This window comes from Staurois parvus, unplaced genomic scaffold (genome assembly GCF_062004578.1).
Source record: "Staurois parvus isolate SC_StPar_1 unplaced genomic scaffold, SC_StPar_1.0 ptg000014l, whole genome shotgun sequence".
Taxonomy (NCBI): domain Eukaryota; kingdom Metazoa; phylum Chordata; class Amphibia; order Anura; family Ranidae; genus Staurois; species Staurois parvus.
Window position 1 is genome coordinate 12,519,295 of NW_028317810.1, and position 22,057 is coordinate 12,541,351.

The window sequence follows — 22,057 nt, forward strand, 5'->3', positions numbered from 1 at the left end:
TTCCAATCTGTATTGTAGATTATACATTGAGGGGAATTTACTAAAACTGGTGCTCTCAGAATCTGGTGCAGCTGTGCATAGTAACCAATCAGCTTCTAGCTTCAGCTTGTACAATTAGCCCAGGGTTCACATATCTGCGTTCCTGCGGGCCGCGTTTTGCGTGGGCAAGAGAGCCCATTCATTTGAATGGACTCCGTGCCCCGGGAAAACGCAGCCCACACGGGAACCTCGGTTCCCAGTACGGTTGCGAATTCCAGTGCGGGTAGCGTGCCATTAGAATTAATGGCACCTGCCCGCGGGTCCACATTCTTCTGTGTGGGTGGTGCAACTGCACGGAATATTGTGCGGATCCGCAGTGGCACCAGCTGCACAGATGTGAACCTAGCCTAAAGGTTTGACAATAAAACCTGTAAACTGATTGGTTACTATGCACAGCTGCACCAGATTCTGTGTGCTCCAGTTTTTGTAAATCCCCCCTATTGTGTCTAATATTGGTGAAATGCTGGTAAAGTTCACATGTTGATTTATTTTTTTTCAAAATAAATGTCCAGTGGGAAGCACTGAATTTCCTCTAGTTACAATTTCAGTCTCATGAATGGCTTGGTATCATTTGACAGCATTTAGAAGTAGTAACAATTATCCCAACAAATGCTTTTCACACTGTCCACCCTTGTACACAAACAGATACACGCACACCCACACCATAGTGCTAGTAAAAATATATCTAAAGAGACATATATATTATTGTGCTGAAAGACCAAAAACATGTCCTTGGAGACACAATAACTACTGTACTGTCAGAAACAGAAAAAAATCAGTAAAGTGCTGACAAAAGAACATATCGGCAGGGGCACAATCAGTACCATTCTGACAGCCAGAAGTGTGTCAGCAGAGACACAATAGGTGACTTGCTGAGAGTCAGAAGCCCTATTTGTATATAGCCCTCACATAGATGGGGGGTCTAGAAGATCAGCCTGCAGATATTTTGCTAACAGCAGATGACGTTCATAAAAATTATTCTGCTGTGGACCTTGAACACAGTTGAAATACTCACTCCGCTTTGCATGCTAGAATAAAGACTATTGTTAAACAATGGAGAAAAATTCCAGACATGGGTTTTAGAATATTGTGACTCAATAATAAATGTGTGAGACTGCTTTGAGGACTCATATTGTTTCCTTTCGTTGCTACAGTGCATCCTGGAAAAGTGTCAGAGTCAGAAAAATGCACTCTGGAGAATGAAACAAAATGGCAGTACTATGGCACTCCTAATTATGATGGCACCTTGACTGTTAAATGGGATCCAAACACATTCAAGGAGAACTCAGTTAACATTGAGGTCTGGGGCTATGGGGAATCAGGTAACATGTGAAAGCAATGCATTATGTTCTTTTAATTTAAATTTTTATTGGTTTATTAATTTCTATGGTGGTCAAATTTGTCCTACCAATCATTAACAGATGTGATTGTTTTCCTCATTATTTAGAGAGCATGGAAACCAAAAGAGGAAATTAGATTTGTTAAATTTTCTTCTTTCCTACAATGGCCAGGAAAACCTTATACAGACTCCTGGACAGCAGCCTGGAAATATCTTTATACCTTGGTACATAAACATGCCAACTATGGGAGTTATACTTTTACCCCTAATCCAGCACTACCAGAACATAGCGTCTATGAGGTTGGAAGCTTAAGGATTGTGCCAAGTCAACATGCTGATGGGGAGAGGTAATTAAACAAATAAAAATGAATACACTGATATTATTTGAATTGTGCTATTTGTTTTGGCGTTTTGGAAGAGCAGGAAGGGCTCAGAACCCCTGTCAGATTTTAACTGTAGTCTGTGTAACCATTGAAAAGATTTCCCTTCAATTCCTTATATGTCAGAATGTAATGGGAAATCCCTCCAATGTGGACACAGACTGCAACAAAACATTTGTTTCCAGTGGATGACTTAGAAAGCCATATTTAGCTGCTGTTGCTGTCAACGTCTTTGTGACCCAGTGACAACCATTCCCCTGATTTCTTGCCCTAGTGTCACAATGATTAAAATTTTCACTGTAAAATTATGAACACTAATAAAAACTTGAGAGAACTATTTATACTTGTGAAGTCTGTTCAAAATTAAATTTTTTGCTGGAGATGGGCTTTAACTAATTAATCTCCATGTTTGAACATAATACTATATAAAACACATAGCTTTACTGTAATGACAAAAGTATCCACTTGGTCTGAGAATATATTTATATATTTATTTATGCAGCACCTTGAATAACATGTTAGGTGAACATATCATTTATAACAAGTATTACTTGGTATAATAAGGTGTGCTCTACCATTGCCTAAATTAACACACCCAATTCATTTTGCATTTAAATTTGTAACAAAGAATAACAAGATTATCTTAAAAGAGTAAGCTTATGTTTTGAGGTGTGTTACGGCAAAGTTTTATATGAGCCTCCCAGCGGCTTTACATAGATTAAGGGCTACAGTAAACCACTGGGATAAAGCAGTTATTGTTGCCCTCTTCCTCTGGAAATATGTAGATCAATTTATATGAATACAGTCCTCTGTACAATAACAGGACTTTTTGTACTCACCATAAAATCCATTTCTTCGCATTTATCATAGAACACAGCTCTAATTTAGATCATCACTAACTGGGTATATCACTACCTGAAGGAGTTGGACAGTAGATACACTAAAAAAAAGACAGCCAAGGGGTGGCCCTTGTTCCAGGAACATGGTGCCAGCTATATGGCTAAGGCTTGTGCACATAGGTGTGCACATCACTACAGGCATAGAAGACGGACTGCAAGTACATCATTGCCCACATACAGTATATGAGCGCATGCACGTCCTTGCAAGCCTGTCCACTGCCTGCCTATTTAAGACTGAACTCTGCACTATTTCTTTGCTAAATCATCTGCAGTCTTGTTCCTGTGATAAATTTCCTGATACACAACTTGATCCTGTCACTGACCCAGCTTCTTACAAAACCCAGCTATGGCATTCAGATACATGCTAACTGCACTGCCTACTCCAAGGAGTGCAGGGCCATTCCCTTAGGTGGACTGGTTTAGGGAACAGTGATGAAAGTACAGTGTTCATGTTCAGGTAGAAGGCTAACAACACTTCCGGCAAGAAGGAGAGTCCTGGATGCATGATTACTTTAAGCTTATTTAGCTCTACTCCCGCATGGGCCACTTAATAATGTTTGTCCCCAGAGGTTGCCCTGACCTTGCAAGCCTCCCAACACATCTGATACTCCGGGTTCAGACATATTTCAACAATAGAGAATACAGTATTAGAGTATCCTCCTGCGCTCAATATAGGCACAATCCCTATCTGAAACAGCTGCTGTCACTTAAAACTTAACCATTCAGTAACCAATAATATATATCTTAAACAGTGAAGCGCTAAATTAAATAAATAAATAAATAAATACATATATTAGGTGCCGTCAGTGAATATAAGTGCTATAGTGTAATAATTCCTTGTAAATCACTGGAACATGCCAACCAATGGTGTATATAACTGGAAACAAAACTGAATACTTAATATATCAGTGAGAAATGCTAAATAGATATATAAATAAATATAAACACACCAGTGATGAATAATCTAATACCTCCGATAAAAACTTCTTCTCATTCACAGAAGAATATAAATAAATAAAAAGGTGCTCATTAAGTGAACAAATGATCACAAACTCAAAAAGTGAACAAGTGTATAAAAAAACTTTTCTACGTGCATATACCAAAAATGTATATACATATAACATATATATAAATAAATAAAGTCCATGCAGGTGTAGCTTGTGAAAAAACGTGGTCTTCACTTCTAGTGCGCACACACACACAAATCCTCAAATGGCAGCAGTGCCTGCTCACCTCCCCGCACTAACCCTCAAGGGGCCAAAAGGCTACTTAATCTCCTCTATGGCCAATCTTTCTCCTTCGGTAGCTCAGCAGGGGATCACAGGGTCTCCACTTCTCCTCCACTGATCATGTGTGCAGCACCACGGCAACAGCACATCAAACAGAGGTCAAGATGGCAGCTTCCTTGGCCTCCATAGATCCTCAGGAACACTCCTCCTGTGTCTGTGAATGGAATTTCCAGGATCCAAGATGGCTGACCGGCAACTTCCTGTTACTCCAATAACAACAATAGAGAATAATAATGCAAGAGACACAATTCTTTAGTAACACCTCTATATTAGACTTGTTCAAGAGAGTAGGCTACAGGAATAATTTAACATGTTATACAGTCATAAGTAGTAAGCTTCAGCTATTTAATTGCAACAACAGTAGCAAGAGGTTGAAGTAAAGACTTATTGACTTATCAGTTCCCTCTGTGCCAATGGCACCACAATGGAGCATGAGAAGAATTATGTAAAGCTATACTCTGGCTCAAATAGATATAAGCACCTTAAGTTGAATAGCAATGGCCTTAGAAGCAAAAAGGTCCCTTTAACTGGTGATTTTGACATTAGTCCTGTGATGTTTAAAGTTTCTGATATGGTGGTATCCACTGTCTTCTGCTAGCAATGGTGGGGCCCATAAGCATTAGTGAACACTGGTAATTCAATGAAGTTAGACAGATAAGCCACTGTACTGCTCAAAGCAAAGGTCTCCTAGTAATTGAAGTGTAAAGGTGTCTGCATGCAGTGTCTCTAGAATGATGAGAGAAAGAGGTTGGGCATCCGCCCACTCATCAATCCTTTGGATAGCATGGCCTCCTAGGAACAAGATTTCTAGCCCAGACTCTTGGCTGTTCACAGGGATGTGCAGAGTTACTGCCTGACAGCCTGTCACTTCAGCTAGCAGAGATGTTTGTGTAAAGACCAAACAGTGACAGTCCCGATGCAGAGAAGCTGATGCGATCCCTGTGTGGCGATCTGCGTCCCACAGCAGTAGACCAGCAATCTGAGAGAGAGAGAGCTGTCCTTTGTTGTAGAATATATCTGCTCTCCCAACATCTTTCTGGTTAGCCTGCTCTCTGGTAGTTGTAGTTTAATCAGCTTCACCGCTGTGCTGAACTGATGTGCAGAGTCCCACAGCAGTAGGCCAGCAATCTGAGAAAGAGAGAGCAGTCCCTTGTTGTAGAAGATACTGTATCTGCTCTCCCAGCATCCTTCTGGTTCGCCAGCTCTCTGGTAGTTGTTCAATCAGCACTCAGAAATACAGTATGTATTGGCTAAAGGACTACATATCCCAGGATCCTCTGCTGTCAGAAGAACTGGATCCACTCTGCTAACAGGAAGTGATATAGCAGTCCCAGTAATGGGTACTAGGGAAAAAAAACTAATCATAGTCTCATCTGTAAATGTCCCTGAATGGCCTTGAATGATATAGCCGGCACCTGGTTACACTTACTGTAATGCAGCATCAAATATGAACACTTATAGGACAGCAAAGTGAAGAAATCAGTGATTTTGTTACGCTGAGGCAACAAGGTACTGTTTCCTCCTGTGAGGTTCTTTATGATCTCATCCAGTGACACACCAAACAGATGTTACCTTGCTTATAACTTTTTCCTAAAACCTTCTTAGATGTTTGGTCAACTGACCTAAACATAGGCCTCAGCCACCTGCAGATGATCACAGTTGTAGCTGACAGATTAGATGCCAAGGAGTCCAATGCCATATCACAAACATATTTTAAGCCCTGTACAAGCTGCTCCACCAAGTCCATATAAATTTGTTGAACCCACTTTATTTAGAGTTTATGACACCAATTCTAGATGCATTAACCATTCTGCAACCATGCTCACTGATCTAGCAACTGCCTCCACCTTCCTATCTGTAGGAACTTTAAAGAAAGGATCATTCTTCAACAGGAAGAAGGGTAGCTTTGTTTAAACAGTAGACTGGAGAATCTACCACAAACAGAGACACCCACCTTTAATAAGTTTTCCTCAAATTAATAATGTACCATATAACAAAAATTAAATGGCCTTACGGACAAAGTCATCAAAGTACAAATACAGAAGCGTCTAGGCTTGTGCTTCCTGAAGGCTCTCCACCCGGTAAACAAAGCCCTACAGCATAGTTGCCAGGAAATCCATAGATGAGTGACCTGAGGGTGGGAAAGGTGACTCAAAGCAGAGAATGGCACTGCAGGTGATGGCTTACAGGTTTTGCAAAATTTCTCTCCTGCACTCCTTTGCATCACCCTACCACACTAGGGAAAAAAGATGGATCCAGCAGGTCCATGCCCACCAAACTTAGTACAGGGTTTGCTCCCCACAATAGGGAAACTTAAAGTCCCAGGTGCAGAGGTCCTGGTCTAAGCAGCTGGTGTCCATCCAGTCAGGAGTGACACTACAAAGTAAAAGTAGTGTCACTCCTTTAAATCTAAATAATCTCTGAACACCAGCAGACATTAGAGGAGCTGAGGCAGTATTGCTATGTTCTCTGTGAAGGCTGGGAATAAAGCAGTTAGCAGGAAACATATCATTCTGACTACACACATAGGAGAAGCTGCCATGTGGATTTCAAAATGAAAGTGAGTACTGTAGGACCACCCCTTCCTCTATCCAGTGTTTCCTGTTCCTCTTGGAGCAGAAGCCCTTAATAGAGACTCTTGCTTCTTCATGAGGAAAACACACAGAGCTAAGGCTGGCACTCCCTCTGTGGCCAAAGAGGCATTTCTTGAAGAGTCAGGCACCCCAAAATCACAGAAATCTCCACATTACCCTCCAACAGTGACCCCACTATAGAGAACCACTCAGCCGCACTGCTTGCCATACATATGTATCTTAAAGGGGTAGGTGCCCCAAAAGCAGAGTGACCCTTACCCCAGCCTCAGCAGGTAACCCTACTCTAAAGGGAACTTATAGCCACCAACAGGTGGGCTGTCTTCTGTTTTGTTTTTTATAGTGAACCTAATGTCCAACTCCTGCAGATGATGATATACCCAGCTAGTGATGATCTAAAGCAGAGCTGTGTTCTCCGACGAACAGATGGCTTACATTTTCATTAAAAAAGAACTGATCACTGATTGTGATGACTAATTTAATGCATTTAGGATTTCTGTTTGGGATGCCCACAGTCAGGATTGATAAAGGTATGTTGAAACTTACATGTTGTACTTTGCATTAAAATAGCTTATCCTAACAATGAAAGTATAATAAATGCCCAGTACATGGGTTTATACTATGAAAACCAGACTTTGTTTGTGGTCACAGGGATGTCCATTCATTATGGAGTGTGGATCATGCCTTGGCATGGCACCTGGGTGAAGACTTCCGCAAGGACTCCACTAGCTGGGCATATAGCAAATGTTTAAATTGGCATGACAGTGACAAGACTCTTCCTGATTTTCTCTTGGAAATCATCGATTGTCCCTGCACTATGGAACAGGCCAGAGCTGATACTGGAAGATTTCATGTACGTTATTTACAATACAAACAAAACATTCCTGTGATCATATTAAAATACTTGGTAAATTATATAATAATAAATTGAATCTTGTATTGCTAATAATTTTGTTCCTGTAAATACTATATATTGTACATCATTGCAAATGTTTCATTCTTCATTTGGCAGACTTGCAAAGTGTGAGTGACACAGAAACCTGAATTGATTCTGTAAAGTAGGAAATATGATTTTTTCACAGAGATTATAGTGTACTGGGAGATATGATAAAATGTGTTCATGGATAAATACAGTATGTATTAGTGTGAACGAACCAGCAAGATGTCTTACCAAGGACAGCAGCACCACGGCTCACAATATTTTTTTTCTGTAAGACATGTGTGCTACTGCAGCTCATGTATTGTAACAATTATTTTCTCTATAGTAAAAGGAACAATTGTCTTCTCAAGCAGAGATTTCCAGCTAGACACAACATTTCTTTGTGCAATAATGAGCACCACTGGAGGTAAAACATGCTCACTTTTATTCAGTAAAAATGGACATTCTTCACTCAGTCATTGTAAAGATTAGGTCAGTTCAACCATCAATTTTTAAGTGCATCCCTGCAGTTACCCGGCTGTATATACAGGCATATGCAGTAAATAAGGCAGCAGTAGGAGGATACAATTGCCACCTGGTTGGCTTGTAGAAGAATTTAGGCATAAACATGCATGATTGTAATGGCAATTTATACATGTTCATGGCAATTGAAGTTCTTCAGTGACAGTCTTTTCTACGGGGGAACAACAGGAGGGAAACACCGTCATGGATGGTCAATTCTTCCAGCAATTGGAACAGCATGTGTCGGCGGTCAGCGGGTCTTTTTTCTTTCGGCCAATCATCGGGCTCCAGGCATCCTGACTGACAAAGATCTGCATCGCTGGATGATGTGATTGATGATGGATATACATCACTAGGCTTTTTCGGCCAATTTTTTTTATAGGACTTCTCAAAAATTGTGTATATATGTTATGTTTACATTTTGTGAATGAGAAGAGTAAAAAGGGTCTTCCAGATTACAATAAGCCCTCTGACCATAGACCCTCACAACCACTGGGCCAGGGTGGGGAAAGAGACAAAGTGCTTTGCCAGGGGAGTGCCCATGTTGAGAGCATGAGGTCTGGTATGCTTCAAGAGTAGACGGACACATGTTCATCCCCCTCCTTTCATGGCCTGCCATGATCGAAGGGTCTGTTTTTTTCTTCCCACGCGGTTCTCCTTATAATAGATGCCGGACCTGAAGAACCTGGATATGAATTATGGGGGGGGAACCCCACATCTTTTTTTTTAATTTGTTTACATCCATAGCTCCTTTGTTTACATTGCTTTGGAATCCTAGCACTTAGGGAGTTCAGGTGACATCACTGGATACGAAGGACATGATGGGTGTAGCACAAACTGCTTCTTTCACAACCATTGACAGTGGAAGAAGGAAGCTGCTGTACATAGTAACAGATTTACAATATGTGTAATGCTGTAACAGTAATACAGTCAAACTTCCAATACTTAATAACCACAATGATGCTACTATGTTGCAGCCAGATTACGGATGTAACATAGAGACGGGAAGCACATGTACTTACCACCCTGGAGCCGTGCACTGTGTCAGAGCCATCTACGGCAGGTAACGTATGTTCCAATATTCTAATATTCGCTGTAATACAATATATATATATATTAATCTTTAATGAACCTTTATGGACTTTGTGTACATCATTTCACACAACCAGTGTAGCAAAGGTGGAGTTGTATGATTTCCATTAAAGATATATGCTAGGGAGATTGCTTTACTTAATATAAATGACCACGAAGAATAGGAAAGCTCAATGAAAAAAGTTACAGATCCTCTGACTGAATACATTCAAAATGTCTGAAACCTAGTCATTCTGACAACAGTAAACTGTTCTGCCTTGTCTGCTATGAATTTATGTAGCTCTACCCCCTTTGGAGTTGCAAGAGATTCAGGTCCCCCTATAGTCCTGCACAGCCAGGCAATACGCATTTCCCATTCAGACTTGTATCCAGGAGACAGTGACCAGTTCTTGAGCTTGTTTTGATGTTTTATTCAGGGGATAGTAAACTTGGATGGGGTAAGGGGTGTATGGGATGCCCAATGGAACTGGAACTGAGGAAAAACTTCCTGAAACAATTTACAAGTCTGTACAGCAAAAGATCCTCTTCTGGAGAGCTAGCCAGCCTCTCCTAGTGTACCGCCCCAGGCCCCAGCCTCTCCTCTACCTGGCTGCCTGGAGGAATCCCTGAGCAGGGGATCCAGTGTCTGGCACTTTAAGACAATAGGACAGTCCTGGGCTGCAGCTAATCTGGTTTCCCACTAGAGTGCTCCTTCCTCTATCAGGCTCAGGGGGTGCAGGCCTACTCACTCAGTCCTTCTCCTGTGCTGCTGGTGGGTCAATGGCTGCTACTAAGCCTTCTAGCTGGGCTGCTCCTTCCCTGCCTCACAGGTGGTCCTCTCTTAGGGGGCCGGTGATGTCCAGAGTTTTCCTCCTTTCAAGGTCCTCTGCCTGCAGGTTAACCCCTCTCCATCTGGACCCCCTCACAGGCTCCTGCCTCCAGCCTCACATTCTCTCTGTCTTCCACCCGAACACTCCTGCTGTTGAGCAGGTTCAATTACTTTTAAGGGTTGTCCTGGCCCCTTGCCAAGCCTCCTGTTGGGAATTGGCCAGGCTCCCTCAAAAGTGCAAATCAGCTACTCCTCAGATTCACCCACTGCTTCTAGACCTTTCACCAAAGTTCTAGTGCAGGGGGAAATTCCAGAGGGCTGGTCTGCAGAGCCTCTCAGCCCTGACCACAAATTGACCCCAGCTAGCTATTACTCCCAGGCTGCTTCTTAACCCTAGCTAACTATTGCAGTCTAGTTCCCCCTGTCTAGCTAGGAGGGTGTTACATTTAGCTAAGATATTGTCATGAAATCTTTACCCTAGTAATATGTAAAATATATTTAAAAAATAATAGTTTTGAGATATGCCTGAGAAAATAAAACTAGATCAAAGCAAAATACTGCTAACAATAAAATTTTATTTTTCAGTCCCAGCTTTGCAGCAGGCCAGCAATGCTGTTATAATAAAGATGGTTTCCAAGTCCTCACCAGTGATTCTATAGGGGGAAGCACCCCTGATCGAGGGCATGACTGGGGATTCCCGCCATACAAGAAGCCCCCCAGAGTACCAGGCTTTTCTCACTGGCTCTATGATGTCATCTCTTTCTATTACTGTTGCCTGTGGTCAGATAATTGTGACTACTACATGAAACTCAGGCCTTCCAGTGACTGTCGCAAGTACAAACCACCAAAAGTTGGTAAGTTACAAATATGACATTGTAGGATGAGTTTGGTGCAGTTTTGTAAAGGCATGAGCTAATTAAGTATTAAAATATCAGCATAAACTATAGGTAAATGTAAAGCTGAACTGTAAACATACATAAAAATGCAGGTACCGTATTTGCCGGCGTATAAGACGACTGGGCGTATAAGACGACCCCCCTACTTTTCCTGCTAAAATGTAGTGTTTAGGCTATACTCGCCGTATAAGACTACCCCTCTTCCAATGCACACCAGTGGGAGGAATAGTGCCCCATCATTGATGTCAGTGGGAGGAATAGTGCCCCATCATTGGTGTCAGTGGGAGGAATAGTGCCCCATCATTGGTATCAGTGGAAGGAATAGTGCCCCATCATTGGTGTCAGTGGGAGGAATAGTGCCCCATCATTGGTATCAGTGGCAGGAATAGTGCCCCATCATTGGTATCAGTGGCAGGAATAGTGCCCCATCATTGGTGTCAGTGGGAATAGTGCCCCATCATTGGTGTCAGTGGGAGGAATAGTGCCCCATCATTGGTGTCAGTGGGAGGAATGGTGTCCCATCATTGGTGTCAGTGAGGGGTGGAATAGTGCCCCATCATTGGTGTCAGTGGGGGGTGGAATAGTGCCCCATCGTTGGTGTCAGTGGGGGGGGGAATAGTGCCCCATCGTTGGTGTCAGTGGGGGGGAGGAATAGTGCCCCATCGTTGGTGTCAGTGGGAGGAATAGTGCCCCATCGTTGGTATCAGTGGGAGGAATAGTGCCCCATCATTGGTATCAGTGACACCAATGATGGGGCACTATTCCTCCCACTGAGACTTGCTGACCCTGTTCTCGTATGGTGCTGCTGCAGCCAGCATATGTGGTTGCAGCAGCACCTCTACACAGAACACTTACCTGCTGCTCCGGCACTCAATTTTCGCGGGGCCGCTCGGCTCCGCCCCCTCGCCGGTGATTGGCCGCCTGTGTGCCTTTCCTGAGCTACAGTTCTGGCGGCCAATCACCGGTGAGGAGGCAGAGCCGAGCAGCCGCACGAACATCCAGTGGCCGAACTGAAGGAGACGCCGCGCTTCCTGGACCGGATCGTCGTGGGACTGGATCCAGGTAAGAGACATCAGCCCCTGCAAACCCCTGTACTTAATGCCGCAGCCCCCCTAACATGTGTACCGGCGTATAAGACGACCCCCGACTTTTGAGAAGATTTTCAAGGGTCAAAAAGTCGTCTTATACGCCGGCAAATACGGTATATAGTTGTCAAAAAGAATGTACAGTATTGTTATTTTTAAAAGCAACAAATGAAAGTATATGCATATTTCTTGTTTTCAGCCCTGTACTATAAGGACTCATTTGCAATTGCTTCGACTTTAACACACATTAGAGTGCCTACTACTTCATCGTCCTTTTTTGATGTATTATTGATGCTTCTGTGATGCTTCAGTGATGCTTTTTTGAAGCTTTATCCCTTTCACTGCTAGAGCCATTTTTGCATTTTTTGCACACATCTTTAAAAATAATTTTTTGCCTGAAGATTACATAAACCCCCAAATTTTATGAAGACCCTAGAGAATAATATAGTATGAGTTCCAATTTTTTATGTCACATGAGGTCTAGGAAACACAACATTTCAGTAAAAAAATACAAAAAAAGTTAATTTTAGGGTACACAAACGCAATACATGACCTAATTTTTGATAAAATATAAAAGACGAGGTTGCACCAACTGAATTAATATCCAACATGTCAAACCTTAAATTTGCATGCGCATGTGAAATGGTAACAATCTTCAGTACCCTATATTTCCATAGACAATGCTTTAAAAGCCCCCTATAGGTCATCAGCTTAGCATTATGGAGGAGGTCTGGTGCTAGAAATAGTGCTCTCTCTCTGGCGTTCGCAGCAATATGTAACATGTATGTAACAATGTAAATGAGTTTTGCACATGAACATTGACTAAATTTTGCACAAACATTATAGAAAATAAGTTTAACTCATTATCTGGATGAAAGAAAAACAAATGATTCAACAAAATTGCAATTATAATAAATTTTGTAGCAAGCAATTGTTTTAACTGTCTGTAAAAAGGTGATACTGGGAGGATCATATTATTGCATGTATGAGTTAATTCAAAAACAAAAAAAATGAAACCGTATTTCTGAAGAAAAATTGTGAAATAGAAAATCAGCCACATGGTTCAGTGTTCGCAATAGCAAGATTTGCTTTGTAAAAATCAGATCTATAATGATAGAATTTGACCAGGAGCTGTAACAAGTCTTTATTTTCCAAAATTTTAAACACTGTCTAGAATAAGAATTGCTGAATTGAAAGCTAACAAAAGATTTGTGAGATGCTAGCAAAATTAGTTTTCAGGCGATAATAAAAGAATCTCATAAATGAATAAAAAATAGCTTGACCCATTTAAAAATATGTATAAGTTTGACCCAGTTTAATAAAGCTATTATTCGTGCTGCATAGAGACATGATGCTGCCCTAGGCACTCATGAATGATGATTCTCTTGTACAGGCTCCACCCATTTTGTCATTTAATTACTATTATAAAAACTGAAAAAGAATGGAATATTTAAAGCAGTGTACTATCTGCTTTATATGCAAAGCTAGTTTTTCACTGCAAAAACCACCAAGCCAAATATATTGTACAAGTATTGTGCATTGGGGCGAAAGCTGATGGCAGCAACCCTGACCACCAGTTAAAGCAGGAGCTCAATTAGTTTTGAAGTTCTCGATGTGAGCTCACATTCTGAGTTGCCAAAGTACTTTCATTTGTGGACAGGTTGAGAGGAAATAATGCTTTGCTGTGGAATCATATTATATTTTATACTGTAGATTAATAAAATACATGTACACGTCTGCTGTCTCCCACCAGAGCGTACCAATCGACTTTCCCTTACAGCCCCTTCATTCCCTTCTCCCTATTTTTTGTTTCTATTCAAAATTGTCCTATGGCAGCTAGACAAGGCAAATGTGTGTTTCTTTTCTTTGGTGGGGCCAACTATAGCTCTTCAACTTCTGGCTTGCAAGTACCATATGGTAAAAATATGGCCATAAGCCTCTGACCATTACATGAAGACTTCAAGACTGTTGTAAAACTTATATATATTATAAACAGTGACATGGTTGACAGTAAAGATGATGTGCAAAGCTTAGTGACTAATGGCCAGTGGCGGAACTACCAGAATCGCAAGTGCAACCGTGTGGGCCCTGGCATTCTGCCACTGGGGGGGGGGGTAAGGGGGGCCAGGGCTCTGAGCTGAGAGGGTCTCTCTCATACAGCCCAGAGTCTACACTAACAGTTCCCCCTCCCTCACAGGGATGGGGAAGGAGAGAGAGAACTTGTGTGCAAATTCAGCTGCTGGGCTTCACACTTCCCATGGTGCACACACAGGAGGAGAGGAGAGGAAAGAGAAAGAGCAGATCGTCCCTTTCTCTCCTCTCCCATCTGTGCAAGGGAAGGAGAAAGAGGGAACTGTCAGTGCAGGCTCTGGGCTGTATGAGAGTTCAGAGTCCTACTGGGGAGGCACTGATAAGAAGGCACTAATAGGCAGCACTGATGGGCACTAATAGGCAGCATTGACGAGCACTGATAGGCTGCACTGATAGACCGCATTGATGAGCACTGATAATCAGCATTGATAGGTGGCACTGATAGGCGACATTGATGAGCCCTGATAGGCAGCACTGATAGGCGGCACTGATAGGCTGCACTGATCATCAGAGCACTGATGATCAGTGCCCTGGCTATCAGTGCAAACAATGTACTGACAGTTTTGCCAGTTAACAGCTCTCCTTTGTTTACACAGACACAGTGTAGGAGGAAAGGACTGCTGATAACTGGTAAGTCTGTTTATATTTGATCAGCTGATCACAAGGTAAATGACGCTGTGATTGGTCCGCAGTACAAAGCAGCACAGAGCACGCCAGATGCACGCCACAGGGGGTGGGGTTCTGGGAGGATGTCCATGGACTCTCTTCCAGAACTGGAAGCCCGTGCTGCAGCCATCCCTTAGCTAAAGTGCAGGCGGGGAGAAGTTAAATCAGGTTCTGGCAGTGGGTCAATGGCGGGGATGGTAGGAGGGTCTCCGGTGGGAGGACGAAACTCTCCCGTCTCGCTCACTTCTCTTCTCGCCTCCCAGGCTTTGTCCTCCCACCTGAGACCCTCATACTGTCCCTGCCATTGACCCGCGTGCAGAACTTCAACTACCTCATTAACGTCACGGAGACTACTAGAGCGGGGATGTGCTGAACACCTTCACCCAGTGGATTGCAATATTCCTGCTGGCTCTGTCCATGGTGGAAAGGTTTCCTGAGCCATCCCTGTAATGCAGTGAGAGGCCAGTGGTAGTGCCGGAGTCATCCCTGTATAGCTGTCAAAAGCCAGTGGTGTTTCCTTGTCTCCATACCATGATTTTCCTGATGGAAGTTATCCATACCTGTGGAGGAGCTGGATATATTTCTATGCACATTTAATATGTGCTTCTGGTGAGTGCGTTCATATAGCATTATCAAGCACGGAGTCACTTTCACCCATTCATCATTTCTGGGAAGTTTTGATATTCATCCGAATGATCTCATCCATTTATTTTATATCGGACTGTTCACCATTGTCACTTTATATTTATATTTATTTGCAAATATCATTTACTCGCTGATATTCTGTGGGACACTCATGCAATATTATTCACTTTAGCGCCATTTCAGCACCTTCACTTTGAGTATGTCACTATTGTCACTTTATTCATTAGCATTTTTGTTTTTGTAATATTGTATAGCACTGCATTCTATGTTTTTTCATGCTTTTGAGGATATAGGGGTTCATCCTTTTATTCCAGCTGCTTTATGTGAGTCCGAGTGTTTGCTTCTTTTTGTTTTTTTTTATATCAAATATGTATACGTATGAATGTGCTGTGCTAAAAAGTACATAAAGATCTATACCAGCCTTTCTCAACCTTTTCAACGCAGAGGAACCCTTGACATAACTTTCCGGTCTCAGAGAACCCCTGCTAAAAATTACTATATATACAATTCATGATACATTAGTGTGATAGTCAGAGGTAAGAATGCTTCTTACACTTGTGGTCATTGGGAAGAATTTGCCCCTTATACATTGCTAAAAAGATTAATGGTGTAAGTGGGAACTTACCTGAGAGGCAAAAATTGCTCACTGCTCAAGGAACCCTTAGCAACCTCTGGAGGAACCCTAGAGTTCCACGGAACCCTGGTTTAGAAACCCTGCTCTATACAAACGTTATATACTGTATGCGTTGTATGGTGTAACATGAGTTGTTTTTTAATTAATTATTGCTGTCACTTCTATATACATACACTTACTCATTTTTGTGTAGATTTTTATTGCAATGCTTTATGTGACATTTGTATAGAGTAGACCTTTCTGTAGTTTTTAGTGCAACGTATTGATACACTTTCTGATACCTTCAGGTGATTCAGGGTGCATGCAGCTGGTTAGGGATATAAAGGGGCTATTGCACAACTTTTTTCTATATCACAATCATATAGCTCAGACAGTAAGCAGTGCAATGAAAATGTTCTACTCTCTGAACCTGTTATTGTACAAGAACATAATAAGTAAAATGTGTGCTCAGAGCGGTTCACAGCATATGACTGTTTTTGTTTATGCAATACCTCCATCCAGTGGTAGAAATAGGTTTCACACTCAATTTGTAAAACAAGCTCTTCAATATAACAATCAAAAAATATGCTGCAAGATAAAGTCCCAAGTTAGTACATGTAAGATGTAAACATAATCATTTTATATATATATATATATATATATATATATATATATATATATATATATAATGATTATGTTTACATCTTACATGTACTAAATTGGGACATTATCTTGCAGCATATTTTTTTAATTTATATATATATATATATATATATACAAGCCTTTTGACATATCACAAGTAATTCTCTCGAGAATTTATAGAAATTGTTCTGGACACTTAGTCCATTAATCAAACAGTGTAGTATATATAAAAACTTTATTTGATTTTCTGTCTGTGTTACAAAGGTAGAACTTTATAAGCTGAATGACAAGAATAGAGTGGTACAAACCGAAAACTTCTATGTACTTGGGTGCAGAACATGGGAACCAATAGCTTCTATGTACTTAGGTGCAGAACATGGGAACCAATAGCTTCTATGTACTTGGGTGCAGAACATGGGAACCAATAGCTTCTATGTACTTGGGTGCAGAACATGGGAACCAATAGCTTCTATGTACATGGGTGCAGAACCATACTGGTAGGCGAAAGTTCTAGAGTAACTGTGGCAAAACTTATTTTTCTTTGTTTTAAATGAGTAAAGGAGTGTTAGAAAGCTGTTGTTTTTTTACAATCTGTGTCACAATTTTTGAGACCTGCTTATATCAATCCAACAGCTTTCTCAGGATGAATGATCTCCACAATCCTCCCTGGATTGCTGATCCCACTGTTTCCAGGCACTTTACTCCATCCAGGGACAAAACATAAGGAACACAATAGTGTAATACCGGCAATAGTAAAATCAAATGACCTTTATTTGAACTGCTTACATCAAAACAAGCCTTTATGCACGTAATCACTCATAATAGAAACCTCACAGCCATCCAGGAAGAACGTCCAGGTGCTCTAGATCATTCGCTTCCCTTTTCCAAAATGGCCGCCAGTCAACTTCCGGTTCCTGTGTGCGTCTTGACGTCACTTCCCTTGACACGTTTTGTCATTGGCTTAATCATAAGGCCCCTTTGAAGCCTCCTATTCTCGTCTATGGTGCCGCTCCGCAAACGCCTGGCCGGCGTTTGCGGTGCGGTTGCGACGCGGTTGCGGGGCGTTTGCGGAGCGGTAACACCACTCAAACTGCATTATAGGCGTTTGTGGGGCGTTATTAACGTTCGGCAAACGCCTAGCAACCGCCGCTAAACCGCGCATGCGGCGTTTGCGGAGCGTTTGCGGAGCGTTTGCCGAGCGTTAAAAAACACTCCGCAAACGCCGGACCAACGCTTGCCAAACGCTATAGGGGCGTTTGGCAAGCGTTGGCAAAACAACCTAGTGTGAACGAGCCCTTAATGAGCTTTAGTATGGGCATTAGACAGGCGTTAATGAGCTTTAGTATGGGCGTTAGACAGGCATTAATGAGCTTTAGTATGGGCGTTAGACAGGCGTTAATGAGCTTTAGTATGGGCGTTAGACAGGCGTTAATGAGCTTTAGTATGGGTGTTAGACAGGCATTAATGAGCTTTAGTATGGGTGTTAGGCATTAATGAGCTTTAATATGAGCGTTAGGCAGGCATTAATGAGCTTTAATATGGGCGTTAGACAGGCATTAATGAGCTTTAGTATGGGTGTTATACAGGCATTAATGAGCTTTAATATGAGCGTTAGACATTAATGAGCTTTAGTATGGGCGTTAGGCATTAATGAGCTTTAGTATGGGCGTTAGACAGGTGATAATGAGCTTTAGTATGGGCGTTAGACAGGTGTTAATGAGCTTTAGCATGGGCGTTAGACAGACGTTAATGAGCTTTAGTATGGGCGTTAGACAGGCGTTATGAGCTTTAGTATGGGCGTTAGACAGGCGTTAATGAACTTTAGTATGGGCATTAGACAGGCGTTAAGGAGCTTTAGTATGGGCGTTAGACAGGCGTTAATGAACTTTAGTATGGGCATTAGACAGGCGTTAATGAGCTTTAGTATGGGCGTTAGGCAATAATGAGCTTTAGTATGGGCGTTAGACAGGCGTTAATGAGCTTTAATATGGGCGTTAGGCATTAATGAGCTTTAGTATGGGCATTAGACAGGCGTTAATGAACTTTAGTATGGGTGTTAGACAGGCGTTAATGAACTTTAGTATGGGCGTTAGACAGGCGTTAATTATTATTATTATTATACAGTATTTATAAAGCGCCAATGGTTCGCTCAGCGCTGTACATTACAAAGGGGGACAGAACATGTGACAGAACAATAACAATACAATGCAAAACATGAGGGGATCGAGGGCCCTGCTCTTTGGAGCTTACAATCTAGGAATGAGCTTTAATATGGGCGTTAGACAGGCATTAATTAGCTTTAATATGGGCATTAGGCATTAATGAGCTTTAGTATGGGCGTTAGACAGGCGTTAATGAACTTTAGTATGGGCATTAGACAGGCGTTAACCTCCCTAGCGGTATTCATTTTTCAGATTTTTGGTGCTGAAAGGGGTACCATTATTTTGCATGGAAATATGTAGTTTTTTTTTATTGTAGGCTGTAATTTTTAGCAATAACTCACGGAAATCTGTCCGAACAAGAGTCTAGTAAACATCCCGGGTAGGATAAAATTTGAAACACAAAATCATAAATTAGAATTTAATAAATAATCATAAAAAATAATAATATAATAATAATACATTTAATTCAATAATATAATCAAACCAAAAACACTGAAATTTGAAATATAGCGCCAAGTTCGCACATCGCTGAGCAAAGTCCCAAAATTGTTTTCAGTGTCTGATGTCAAATTTCTCCACGAATCATTATTACTCAACTCTGCAAGTAGTTCTGATTTACTATCGCTGTTCTCTAGCTGGTCTAAGGTAAGCAGGACAGGACAAGGTAAGCTCTGCAGGGACTCCCTATGCAGTGCTGCATGGTAAGCCCGAGTGTAGCTCGGGGTTACCGCTTTTGGTACTGACATTTTACCCCGAGCTACACGCGGGAATACCGCTAGGGAGGTTAATGAACTTTAGTATAGGCGTTAGACAGGCGTTAATGAGCTTTAATATGGGCGTTAGACAGGCGTTAATGAGCTTTAATATGGGCGTTAGACAGGCGTTAATGAGCTTTAATATGGGCGTTAGACAGGCGTTAATGAGCTTTAGTATGGGCGTTAGACAGGCGTTAATGAGCTTTAGTATGGCCGTTAGACAGGCGTTAATGAGCTTTAATATGGGCGTTGGACAGGCGTTAATGAGCTTTAGCATGGGCATTAGACAGGCGTTAATGAGCTTTAATATGGGCGTTAGACAGGCGTTAATGAGCTTTAGCATGGGCATTAGACAGGCGTTAATGAGCTTTAGTATGGGCGTTAGACAGGCGTTAATGAGCTTTAGCATGGGCATTAGACAGGCGTTAATGAGCTTTAGCATGGGCATTAGACAGGCGTTAATGAGCTTTAATATGGCCGTTAGACAGGCGTTAATGAGCTTTAATATGGGCGTTAGACAGGCGTTAATGAGCTTTAGCATGGGCATTAGACAGGCGTTAATGAGCTTTAATATGGGCGTTAGACAGGCGTTAATGAGCTTTAGCATGGGCATTAGACAGGCGTTAATGAGCTTTAGTATGGGCGTTAGACAGGCGTTAATGAGCTTTAGTATGGGTGTTAGACAGGCGTTAATGAGCTTTAGTATGGGCGTTAGACAGGCGTTAATGAGCTTTAGTATGGGCGTTAGACAGGCGTTAATGAGCCTTAGTATGGGCGTTAGACAGGCGTTAATGAGCTTTAGCATGGGCGTTAGACAGGCGTTAATGAGCTTTAATATGGGCGTTAGGCATTAATGAGCTTTAGTAGGGGCGTTAGACAGGCATTATTGAGCTTTAGTATGGGCGTTAGACAGGCATTATTGAGCTTTAGGGCTCGTTCACACTTGGCTGTTTTGCCAACGCTTGCCAAACGCCCCTATAGCGTTTGGCAAGCGTTGGTCCGGCGTTTGCGGAGCGTTTTTTAACGCTCCGCAAACGCCCCATGCGCGGTTTAGCGGCGGTTGCTAGGCGTTTGCCGAGCGTTAATAACGCCCCACAAATGCCTATAATGCAGTTTGAGTGGTGTTACCGCTCCGCAAACGCCCCGCAACCGCACCGCAAAGGCCGGCCGGGCATTTGCGGAGCGGCACCATAGACGAGAATAGGAGGCTTCAAAGCCTCCTGACTCGACCAGAGGCGTCCGTTTTGCCGCGACGCAATGCGACGCGACGCAAACGCTCCCGTTAGAACAGCACCATGTGCTGTGATGTGCAGAATTGGCAGAGGCGTTTGGGAAGCGGTAAAAACGCTTCCCAAACGCCTCTCTGCCGCCTGCACACAAGGCTAGTGTGAACGTAGCCTTAGACAGGCGTTAATGAGCTTTAGTAGGGGCGTTAGGCATTAATGAGCTTTAGTATGGGTGTTAGACCAGGGGCGGATGACAACTCATGGGGCCCCCGGGCAATAGGGGATCATGGGGCCCCTGTGTCCTTGCCCAAACTCAAAAAAGCCTATGAAAAAGGTACAAGGGGCATCTCATGGGGCCCCCTACTGACCACGGGCCCTCGGGCCGCCCCTGTGTTAGAAAGACGTTAATGAGCTTTAGTATGGGCGTTAGATTGGCTTCATACAAGCATTAAAAATGCTACCCAAATGCCCTGTGAGCAGTTTTGAAGCATTCTATAAGTATTTGACAAGCGTTAAAACCACACCACAAACTAAATAAACTGTAATGTTATTAACACTCCACAACTGCACGACAAATGCCCTGCAAACACCTGCCAGTGTGTTTGAGGAGCCATAGACTTGAGTGGGAGGCGTTGAAAGGCTGCAAATTCCTTCTGACTCAACATGAAGCTTTATGCTGCACAACACTGACACTTCATGTTTTGATAATGTGAACAGCACTGTGTGCTGCCCATAGTATCATTTGCATAGGTGTTTGAGGAATGTTAAAAAATGCCTCTCAAACACCTGCTTTCAATGCCAGTGTGAACTAGGCCTAATTGTCACTTAATTTATTCTGATGACAACTTTAAAATCTTGGATTTCCCATCACTTTCTGTCCTAGTGATGATGGTCACCAGGACAAACAGACAAATAGAGAATTTAGAGAAATAGGGTGAATTTCCCCAGCTGGGACACAAAAATATACCCTAAAAGGAATTGTACTTTTTTGTCCTTAGTGTTAATCATGATATCTATTATACACTGAACCCTGGGATTTGGTAACATTCAGGGTAAGAGGTATTTAGGCCCAATTTAACGTGGGCAGAGAGAGTGCAGGGGGATATCAGTAAGCATCCATTTGGTGATCCTGCCACTTTTTTGTCAACACATAAGTGCTCTGCTCTGAAAACACATTCAGGTTCATAGCTGTCAGATACTGTTTTTACAAATGCACGCATGCACCTGGGACGTTTGTAGATAAACAGTAATTGGACAACACATATTGGGTATTACCACACACACCGGAGTGCTCAGAATAATTCTAGGGTCATTAACAGGGGCAGACTGGCTATTCGGGCACTCGGGCACTACCCGAGGGCCCGGAGTCAGTAGGGGGCCCCATGAGATGCCCCTGGA

At 42.3% G+C, this 22,057-nt stretch overlaps 1 protein-coding gene across 1 annotated transcript in view; it reads left to right on the forward strand.

The window, feature by feature from the left end:
* The window catches only part of SUSD2 (sushi domain containing 2), a 271,052-nt gene that overhangs the window by 150,160 nt on the left and 98,835 nt on the right, over positions 1 to 22,057 (forward strand). Inside the window, exons 16-20 of the mRNA XM_089677367.1 lie at positions 1,194 to 1,361; positions 1,551 to 1,725; positions 7,189 to 7,390; positions 8,956 to 9,041; positions 10,464 to 10,732. Coding sequence (XP_089533493.1) covers positions 1,194 to 1,361; positions 1,551 to 1,725; positions 7,189 to 7,390; positions 8,956 to 9,041; positions 10,464 to 10,732 — 900 coding nt within the window. The remainder of the gene's footprint in view (positions 1 to 1,193; positions 1,362 to 1,550; positions 1,726 to 7,188; positions 7,391 to 8,955; positions 9,042 to 10,463; positions 10,733 to 22,057) is intronic.